Raw genomic sequence first — 11,045 nt, 5'->3', positions numbered from 1 at the left:
CCAAGGCTCCTTCTCTGCGTCCCCTCTAGCTGGTTTTGGTCAGGTTTTGGCCTTGATGCGGGTTTTGGTCAGGTTTTGGCCTTGATGCGGCACAGGAGCCGCTGTGGAGTGGAGGCTGCACAGCGCTGGCTGCCAGCACAGCCTGCGGTGACAAACGAGCTTGTTGTCCTGCCAGAAGCAATCTTCAGATGTAGCTGGCTCCTTGGTTTTCTTAATGTCTGTTGCTAAAACCATTGGGGAAGGAGGAGGGGAACAGAACGGGGACTGATTTTCAGATTTATTCTTAAATTGTGTTCACTGCCCCTTCCCATTCTCCCAGCATACACCATTTCTTACCTGTTTTCAAGATTTCTGTTTGTTAATGAGCTGGCCCATCATCATTTACCCTAATGCAACCTACGTTGTACACCTGAAACGTATCTCTACCCGGTCTAGAAATATAAAGCTGTCTTTTATATTTTTCTGTTCATTTTAGCTTGGATCAGCTGCTTGTCTCAAGCCTGGACCAGCAAAAACTGCAATCTGTTTTGTCAGCAGTAGTACCAAAATGTGATGTTGCTGCTATGCTCCAAGAAGTCAAAGCACAAGTAAAGGTAAAAACCAGAAGAGAAAACTAGATTATTGGCGATATTTTTAAGGGTTTTCTTAATGGCAAATAAAATCTCTTCCAAACAGTTTCAGAGCTCCTCCAGTAGTCCTGTGGTAGGTTACAGTTGATGGTAGTTTTACTAATGCTGGTTTTTGAATGCCTGCGATAAACCTGTAATAAATTTGAAAGGCTTTTGTATAAGAAAGAGTAGTATTTGTCAAGTACGAAAGCAGTTTTGAGCAGCAATAAATAGACCTATTTTTAACTGGAGACGTATGCCTCCATTTGAGTCATTATTACAGCTGAGAAACCTTGGGTTTGCCAATAATTGCACATCAGAATTTAACCTTCCACCAACCATCTGGGTCAGACTCACTTTCCCCACCGTGCAAGGGAAGCTCTGCTCCTCTCTGTGCCTGGAAGCACCTGCCTTTTGCTGGAAGCTGCAATCACGGAAATTGAATTTATTTTGTTTAATGCTGAACTGGTGGCTTGCAACACCGGAAAGCGGCTGCTGGAGGGTTTGTAAGAGACTCCTGTGACCTTTTTGCTCTCTTCTGTGGAAACTGGTTATTGTGTTAAGATAACCTGCTTCATTATCTAGGTGCTTAAAGAAGGCCTCCAAAGTGAAATCATTGCCAGAACATACTTCCCTGTTTGCACTGTTTGTGTTTGTGTTTTTGGGATACATCCACATCCTTTTAAAATCAGAACAGAAGTTGATAAAATAATGACAGCACTGGAGGGGGAGCTGCCATCTGGTCTTCATAACTGCTGGCTGAGCTGCATTTAGAGCGTTCCTGAGTCTTACTCACAAAGGTTGCTATTTCAAGTGTGGAGCAGGCTGGAGGGAACAGGACCTCCCCAGAATATCCAGCTTTACCTCCTTCCAGGGCCAGTGTAGCTAAAGCTTGCAAGTCCCAAGAGCTTAACGAACCAAGAGGGTTTGGTAGGTTTACTGATAAAATTAGGATTGGATTGTACTTCTGGCCGAAGGTAATTAAGTGTTCTTTAAAGTATTTTGCATGGGGTCTTGGAGAGATTATTTATTTATGCCACTTTTCAAAGCCTGAGAACTCAAATATTTATAAAGCTGAATGCTTTTTGGAATGCAGTCCTCGTCTGCATAGTTTCTTATCCATATTTAAGCCCAGTATGGCACGTACGCTGGAAAATTTTATGCTGGTCAAATGCTGGATTTAAATGTACAATAGGACAGTTCTTCATAGTTATACAATTGCTGAAAAACAAGATGGGCTGCTTAATTTGAACTGAGAGCTTCCCTGGGAGAAGTTTGTCATCATCTTTTGCTCTGAACAGTGCTGAATTTACTGTTAGCATTTAATAAGCGCTACTAATATTAAAAAATAAATATACGGACATTTTATTGTTTAAATCTCTATGACTGATGATCTTTGGCTAACAGGCTAAACAGAGGTGATCACTGGAGGCCTTGCTTGTCCACTGCGTGGCCAAGTAAACCTCTAAGCATCCATAGCCAGGTCTCTGTGCCCCATAGTACACGTGCTGGCTGAGGACAGCATTGAGAGCTGGCGAGGGAGGAAATGCACAACCTCAGCAATGGGAAGCCAGGGTTCAGATTGTGTTGCTGACTGGCCCAGGACATGTGGTCCTTGCACAACCCTCTACCGTCTGAGCCTCTGATACTAGTTTGGGTTTTTTTTTTTTTCTTCCCCAGTGTGAGCAAATTAAGTTGTGGTAGCAAGGGTTGGATAAGAACCTGACCTCTTAAACAAAAAGGGGTTGCTGTAGTACTTAATGGTCAAAGATATGTGTATGTTTCCATTACCCTCACTGCACTTTGAAAGGGGCTAGCCTAGATACTTAACTGATTTTACTATTTCTAGCCTGTTAAGCTGTTCTCACTTGAGTACAGTGAGGAGGGTCTTAACATCTACAAAGGACTGTGGACTAAGATGTTCGGCCCTGACTGCTCCTCTCTCCTTGAGCACTGATGTGGAACAGGGATGCCTCTAATGCAGAGAATCTTCCATGGCCAGTATTTGGAAAAAAACATACAGTGAGACCAAGAATTTGACTGTTATTTCACCAAAAAACGAAAATTATCTGTGGTTCCCTGTGCCTTTTGAAACAAAATTAAAGGGCAAACACTGAGTTAAAATGTTGAGTTTAGTGAACTATTTAATGCTAAATAGATTAAGAGTTTGGTTTCTAATGATGTACCATTAATTTTAGTGTTGGCAGTTTCTGGAAATGACTGATGTTGGATGGGATCCCAGGAAAAGCTGAGAGAACTGCTTTCTACTCCCCACTTCTGATGCTTTGCCCCACAGACAGTTACTATCCCCTTGCTCCAGCAAATGCCTGCCTATAGTCCCCCTTACACCACAAAATGTAGTCTCTGTAACAGCATCTGGTTTTGTCCTAATAACCATTCAGAAGACAACGCCAGAGTTGCTGGATGGGACTACTTCTCTCTCATGGCAAGTTCTGTATTTTGGCAGCAGGCCACCTTTTCGAAGAAATCAGCTTTACACCTTTGTTCTGGTCTGGAGCCAAGTTTAGCCCTCATGCAGACCTGTGCCAGTCCTTTTCCTGTGCTAGATGCTCCCATTTCCACAACAGCACAGCTTAGTCCCATTTGGATCACGTAACAAGCTCCTTAACTTTCATCTCCTAAGTGAAACAGTTTTTCCTGCTGTCCCATCTAACCTTCCCAAGCTTCAGTTTGTAGACCCTTTGTCCAGCACTGCTGAGAAGAGGTTGATGCAACTGCTCTGCATTATATCTTTGTAACTACCTTTCAAGAGGAAGGAGAAATGGGATAACAAAAAGTGTTAGTAATTCCCTGGAAAGTACAGTGCTTGGTCCAGAAAGGTGTATGGGAACTGTTGAGTTTTGACTGCAAAATGTTGAGCAATGCGACGTTGATTACAGCCTGTGAAAATTAGGCTGCCCAAGGTTTAATACCCTTCTACTATCCTAATTTTGACTTTGCTTTCTGGCCTTGAACTGACTGAAGAAACCTCTGCTGTCACCCAAGTTCTCCTATATGGCTCCTACTCATCCGTAGCGTGAACAGAAATGCATTTAATGTCTCAGTTTCGATTCCTCGAGTTGTTTTTTTCACCTGCCATAATCTACTGGAAATTTGTCATTTGTGTGAGAGCTTGGTCTTGATCTTTGGTTTTGTTGTTCTTCTTCCCCTTCCCCTTCACATCCATTTTTCTGCTAGAGCAAAGAAGACACATACTTCATAGTCTTGCACAAAGAAGAAGGAGCTGGCCTGGGATTTAGTGTTGCTGGAGGAATAGATCTGGAACAGAAATCAGTCACAGTAAGTGATGGCTGCAAGTAATTTTTTTGCAAAGCTCACTTTAAAGCAGGCTGGTGATTAGATCAAGTGCTCGTTTATCAAGACTCACTGCAAGTCATTCACAGTCATAAAACAGTGTCTCTCAGAGGAGGCTGCATGCCATCTGCTACCGAAATCACAGAGTGTCTGGGAAGCCTAATTTTTATTATTGGAGATGGACACCAGTTATGTTTTCAGTCTTTAAAAGTCTGTTACTGGGTGGGATTGGCTGGATCTAAATCCTGTGCATGTAAATAAAATTCTGCATGCAGTTGCAGTGCATGCAACCTTTTAGGGGAGATTTTCATTCCCAGCCCTTGAAAGTAAATGCTGTGCAGCAAGGTTTTTGAAGGATTTTGCAAATCCTGAGAATAACTGTTTCAGACCTCAGCAAACATTCTGAATTTCATGTCACAAATTTGTTTTGGTGTTATTAAGACCTGTGGGTGGTCAGTAAATGAGGGTTTTGTTTGGGGTTTTTTGGGTTTTTTTTTTAAAAAGTCTTATACAGCATTCTGAACCATTAAGTGATGTTGGTGTGTAAAAAGTGATACCAAGCAACTTGTATACTGGTCAAAAACAGATCAGTGAGACGGTAAAATCCAAGACAACCAGTGTCCCGTGTGACAATTTCTTCACACAAGATATGCCTTTAAATTCTGCCCTGAAAGAGAGAGATCCGTTAAGAGCTGAGATTAGAAGAAGGGTATGTCCTCAATCTTTGGGGCCTGCAGCAGCCTTCGCAAGAAATCTTCTGGTTTTTTGCCTTTAGACAAGACCAGTATAAGTAAATGTATTTTACATTAAGCAGTCATTGAGTTAGAACATGGTCACAGTCTAGGGAACAGACTCTACTTCCCTTGCTACAAAGGTTGTGTTCCCTGTCTCTGGCCCAAACACTTGCAGTGTCAGCTGTGAGCAAGGGGAAGGCTCAACAGTGTCCCACCCCACAGAGCTCCTCACCTAGAGACTGGGACACTATCTAAAAATACAATCTTGAGCTCTCTCAGGCTGAGTAGCTGATGAAGTCTTTCTCTTGAATGCCATTAGCCATGAGACCAAAAGAGCATGAGCTCCTGCTCTTTCCAGATTCTCTCTGTTCAGTGTGCGTAAAGCATGTTTCTCAGGTGGGATACATTTTAGTCCTTAACCTACTGGGATTCTGGGTCCCAGCTGGATTTAGGGTTGGCATTGGGTGCTGAGCTGCTTAGATGGGCTGTTCTGCCCACACTTGGGTGCAGAAAGAGAAATGCTTAGGGAGCTTCAAGGTTCTGAGGCATTGAGCATGTGAGGGAAGGCAGCAGATGTTCGGATGTTTTGGTTGTGACCTCTGTATTCCACTTACCTCTCTCATTTGGGTGTCTACATCTGTCATTCAGGCTGTTACTCCAGCTTTGAATGCCTGCTTAGACTGGGTGGAAGTTTATCTCCTTGGATCTGTAGGGTTGTGGCAGGTGCCCATCTCAGCATGGCCCTACAATGAGAGGAAACAGGAGCCAAAAGGCTTCTGATTCCGTGCTGTTGGTCTGGGTATTAGGGTAAATTCCTAGAGAAAATGCGATGCAGAATTGTGTCCACAGATTTGCTGCCTTGAACCTTTGCCCAGCAGACCTAGAACTGTGTGCATGGGAAACCATATTCTGGCTGCTAAAATTACAGTGCCTGGTAGGCAAGTCTTTAAATACTGGGTCTTGAGCCTTTTACTCACTTCCTTTCTGTAAATGGCACACATGTAAGTCTCAGCTGCACTTGCTAGAGTTTACTCCAAGTTTAATCCACTCTGAATACAATATTTTTTTCTCTAGAAAAAATGCATTTCAAGCCACTAAATGTCCCTTTGCATCTATTTGCATGGTATTTGATCAGCCAAGCTGAGATGGACAATTAAATACTTGTACAGCTGCAGTAAGAGTTTTTCTTTGCACAGATGCTGTGCACTACTTAGAAGTGTGCATTTGAAAACAGCACAGGGTGCATGTCCCAGACAGTGGGAATTTGGGGAGTGGGTATCACACACCACAGTGTTGTTCTTGGTGTTTGCTGTGGCACAGATGTGGATTTAACCTGTGTGTCACTGGGAAGTACGTTAATTGAAGACCTTTGAGGAGTTCAGTGAAAGCGTAAGTGATTTGTGATACTACATTCTCTAGCTAGTTTTGGTTGTCTTTGGCTTCAAAATGACCATGCAATAATAGCATCTTTTCCTCTGCTTTCCCCCCCATCCCTAACTGGAGTTCTTTTCCAGTCACTTAGGCCTTAGTATTTGAGGGTGTTCGTTGGAGTAAATGTTATGTGCTTGATATCCAGGCAGTGGGCATTGATTGCAAACTTTGGTAGGGACTCCATGTTCTCCTTGGCCTGTAGAGCACTATATGTGGTCATGAGGTTAAAGCATCCTTATTTTAATATTTTTCTTGTAGGTCCACAGGGTGTTTTCAAAGGGAGTGGCATCTCGAGAAGGGACTATTCATCGAGGAGATCTTGTTCTGTCAATCAATGGCAAGTCTCTTGTGAGCTCAGTCCATGGGGATGTCCTGAATGCTCTTCATCAGGCAAGACTATACAAATACGCGGTCGTTGTCATCCAGAAGGAAAAAGACAAAGCAAACAATTCCTCCAGACTTGAGATACCGGCTACTGGCAGAAAATGTGTGGGGTCTGGAAAGGATGTTTCCATGGAAATAGGAACAGGTATGATCTTTGTCCAAGAACAGTTGGAAGGATTCCCTTGCAGAGCAGACTGAAGGGAAAAATGTCCGTGTGTTTTAGATTAAAAGCGTCTGTGCCTTATGTGATTGAAGGCAGCAAACAAAATTACCTTTAAATTTTATTTGTTCTCTTTGGAGCCTAAACGCAGTTTGCGTTGTTTTTTTTTTTTAATATCATAACTAGGCAGAAACTTAGAAGGGCATTTAGGGCCTAATCCAATTTCTGCTAAAGTTAGTGATTCCACATATTCTTCCAATCCAGGATAAACTCCTTTTAAGTAGTAACAGTAGTCAATGCAAGAAAGCAAACAACCAAAAAAGAAAAAAAAGGCCAACCTCAAAGAAAACCCCCAAGCCCTACAGTTTGTTATGCATAGGGGCTGAGCTTGCTCTTTGTAATAGCAGATTTCATACGGTTTCTACTAAAAACATAGAAAAAATTATTTTAATATTACAGTAAACAGAGCTAAGCCAAATCCAAGTCAGATATCCCATAGGATACTAGGGATAAATAGTTTCAGTGGAAGTGTATCATTGGAATGGTAAGTTCCTGTTTGGGAATAAGACAGCATTTCAGTGTGAAGGCTGCACTTGGGGTGTTACAAACAGATCTCTCTTTTTTTTTTTTTTGTAGAATTATGACATAAAACCCTTTATTACCTGTCTGTATGCTGCTTCTTTGAGAACAGGGGGATGACCTGCTTCAGTCCTGCACTTCCGCAGTGTCCCTGGGAGGGAGTGGACAGTGGTTACAATTTACTGCTCAGAGATTTGGTGTTGCAGCTTCCAGTACCAGGCACTCAGCTCAGACCACCCCAAAACCAGGACATGGAGCTGCCACTCACCCTTTTTTAACCCATTGGCTGTAATCATTACTTTTTTTTTTTCCCCCATAGCAGTTTTTATTGCTTTTACTGGGTTCTATAGTACAGCTTTGTAATACAGCTTAAAAGAAATAGGAATCACTCTGTAAATAAATGGATCAGCCTTTCTGGAATTGCTCCCATGGATATAATATATGTAATTACTTCAGAATCTCTTTCTGCCCTAAACTCCCTGCATCCTGCATGTTGGCAAATGCAGAATATCTGCTGGGTGTAGGCACTAGGGGGCAACATTATCTCATAAACAACACAGTATTGGGTTATTAAGAATATAATTCCATCCTGCAGGGCAAAGCACATCTTCAAATGTTTTAGATAACATTTAAAGTTGTTTGAGGTAACAGTAGCAGTAATTTGTGATAATGCGATGGCATGATTTTTACATTCACACAGGGCAAAGAGGGTCCTGTTTTACAAAATTACAGATTTATTTCCTCCTAAGCAAAATCATATTTAATGTGAGCTACAACAATATTGCATTCTAAAAAATATCTGCTGTATAGGAGGCAGGATGCACCTAGAGGTAATTAATGGTTATTTCCACAGATACGAGACCAGAAACAATTATTCACACTAGTGAGTGATTAGACTTTTTCTTAAGAGGATGGAACGTGTTTGTTTAATGTAATGTTTCATTCATTGCTGTTATTTAAAAAGATGTGTCTCGTTGAATAAGCAAGGGGGAACAAATAAAAGAAAGAGAAATGCTCTCCACTCACTATTTTTGTAATTTTTCAGTTATTTTGTTGATGTTTAGAGTATTTGCTAAGTTTGCTAAGCTTTCATTTTGCCCCAAAAAATGCCTTGGCAGGTTTTTGTTGAACATGCAAAATGAAAATGTCTTTGTGCATAAATGCATTTTGTACTGTCTCCTCTTCACAGCTGCAATAATACACATTCACTTCTGAGAAACTGGGTGACCACATGTTCTAGTCTGAATATGAACTGAGCTCTGAATTGCTTTGTCACTGCAGCAAAAACAGCAAAACCAACTGAACACAACTTGCAATTTACTGTTAACTGCATAACAAGATGCTGTGTATATTCTGTCACAGATCCAAACCTGGATATGAATGATGTCATCTGCGTTGAGTTATTGAAAACCTCTGCTGGGCTGGGATTCAGTCTTGATGGTGGAAAAGCTTCCATTGCTGGAGACAGGCCCTTGCTTGTAAAAAGAATATTTAAAGGTACTACAGCCATGCCGGGGATATTATCCCAGTTTTCCTTTTGTGCATTGTACAGACGTTTTAATTCTTGGACTCAATTTCTTTTTGACGCAAGGGTGGGTTTTGTGGCCCTCGTTTATTACCACTTACTAGCCAAAGTGGTTAGTAAAAAAACCACTCCTGGGAATGGCTAGGGATTGCATCTGCTAGTAAATGTTTGTGGAGCAATCTGATTTACTAAATATGATGCAGTTCCTTGTTGGGCTTGTCCACTATTCTAGACATTAAATTACAGCAGCAATATCATATGTAACAGTTTGAGAAGTTCATGCCTTATCCGATTCTCTTTTCTAAGAGAAGCACAGTGCAGATAATCAGTGTGGTTCCAAAGCCCCACCCTGCATTATGCCCAATTATTAATTTTACCTTTTCTTTTTTGTTGTTGTTGTTGTTGTTGTTGTTGATTATCAGTATTAGCTTTTGCCAAGAATATGTGATGTTTGTATTCAAAAACTGCCACTCTTGGATGCTTTGTTTGTCAGCAGGTAGTTAAACTTACATGAACTGTGTATAGAAAGGAAACCAATCCCACAACTATGCTGTGGTTTTAATATGTCTTAATCTAGGATTCAGTTTAGTGAAAAAATATAGCACTTCCTAAAGGAAGTTGAAACTGTCAATGAAGCTGTGGGTGCACAGCACTTTTACAGGATTACTTTTCAGTGGTCTCATCAAGGAAAAAAAGGTCAGACTGAATTGCTTATCACTTTCCCTGTGTGTGTTTGTTTAGAAATTGTTTCTGAGGGTAAAGAGTATGTTTAATTTTTGAGCTCATTAATCTATACCTTAGATACAGTCCTTTTCCCCTCCCCTCCCCATGATGGCTGATGTTAGTTAAATTATCATTACAGAAAACGTACTTTCGTCAGCAGTGAAGGGTGCGCCCCTCCCTAGGAGCTGTTTCTGTGTCTCATGTGTTTGTCCTAAGTTTGCTACCCATGTTTGGTTCGTTCATCCCTGTTACCTGGGTTTTACAATCTACTGCATTATCTGCTTATTACCATGTTTAAATTCTGTTGGAGAAAATACATCCATACAACCAGGTTTTCTTACAGCTACAGAAATAAGGTACAGCATATTTAATGCACTCATGCTGCTTCCTTCAAAAACAGACATTTTGTCTGAGAACAAGGATTTATCTTGGTTAAAATAACATTTTCTGTGAGATGCAGCATGGGGTAGATTGCTAGAGCTGAGCTGAAAATAAGTGGCTTGTACTGAAATGGCCACTGTTGGGAAAATGGTTTATTTGCTGGTCATCACGGTGGAAAGCGAATTTTTGTGGGTTTTCTTTTGGGTTTTTTTTACACTGACTTTTCCCCTTTTGCTCTTAGGTGGTGCTGCGGAGCAATCTGGAAACATAGAAACTGGAGATGAAATTCTTGCTATTAGTGGAAAATCATTACTTGGCCTCATGCATTACGATGCCTGGAACATCATTAAATCTGTGCCCGAGGGTCCTGTTCAGTTACTAATCAGAAAACACAGAACTTCAGTATGATGGAAGCACTACATCTAATCACACTTGCTAAGACAAAACATTTAAAACTGGCTAGAAGCTGTCTTTGTTTCTAAAGCCACACAGAAGTGTCTTAATACTCTACAGAGAGGTGCTAAGAGCCTTGGAGAACCGCTGAGCAAGTATGTGATGAGCATCATAAAATCTCACCTAATTATTGGGGATGAAGGAAGCCAAATGTTAGAGACATTTTTGCATTATGTGGCAGTTTTAATCGAACTTCAAGACCTCTCCTGGGTTTGGTTTAAAGTATTTTGACTGAGAGAGATAAATAACACTGTGCCTGTCCCTGATATTTTTAGTATCTGCAGAGTGTTTGGGGTATAACTTGTTGGTTGCCATCCTGTTGACAAGGATGGGTATTCAGACCGTACTGTATCACTTAGCTGTAATAAGACTTCAGGACACTTACTTAGGGTCTGGTCCTTTTTTGTTGTAATAAGAGAATGTCTGGAACAATCTCACTTTATTCTTCTAAGTGCGGTTTTGCTAAAAATGCAGCTCAAAAGAGTATAATTTTGCACAACTTTTATGCCTAAAACATGACCATTTTATTGCAAATCTGAAAAATCCTCTTAAAACTGATGAACTAACTCAGCATCCACCACAATGGAATCTGCTCTTAGATGCAAGTTGTATCTGAAAGCACTCAGCATTAATGCGGTAGAAATCTGTGAGCAAGAAAATCACGTCCAAATAATAGGTGACTGTCCACCAAGGTGTAGACTGAGTTGTTGTGATTAAAATGGGCGTGATAAAAATTGGGGTCTGAATTTTCA

At 41.1% G+C, this 11,045-nt stretch overlaps 1 protein-coding gene across 1 annotated transcript in view; it reads left to right on the top strand.

The window, feature by feature from the left end:
- The window catches only part of PDZD2 (PDZ domain containing 2), a 138,565-nt gene extending 128,317 nt beyond the window's left edge, over positions 1–10,248 (top strand). The window contains exons 20-24 of the mRNA XM_075726938.1: positions 476–593; positions 3,807–3,908; positions 6,347–6,617; positions 8,574–8,708; positions 10,082–10,248. Of these exons, the coding sequence (XP_075583053.1) occupies positions 476–593; positions 3,807–3,908; positions 6,347–6,617; positions 8,574–8,708; positions 10,082–10,248 (793 nt within the window). The remainder of the gene's footprint in view (positions 1–475; positions 594–3,806; positions 3,909–6,346; positions 6,618–8,573; positions 8,709–10,081) is intronic.
- Positions 10,249–11,045: the final 797 nt, after the last annotated feature.

Source organism: Pelecanus crispus, chromosome Z (assembly GCF_030463565.1).
Source record: "Pelecanus crispus isolate bPelCri1 chromosome Z, bPelCri1.pri, whole genome shotgun sequence".
NCBI lineage: Eukaryota > Metazoa > Chordata > Aves > Pelecaniformes > Pelecanidae > Pelecanus > Pelecanus crispus.
Note: the sequence above shows the minus strand (reverse complement) of the source record. Positions and strands in the feature narration are given on the sequence as shown.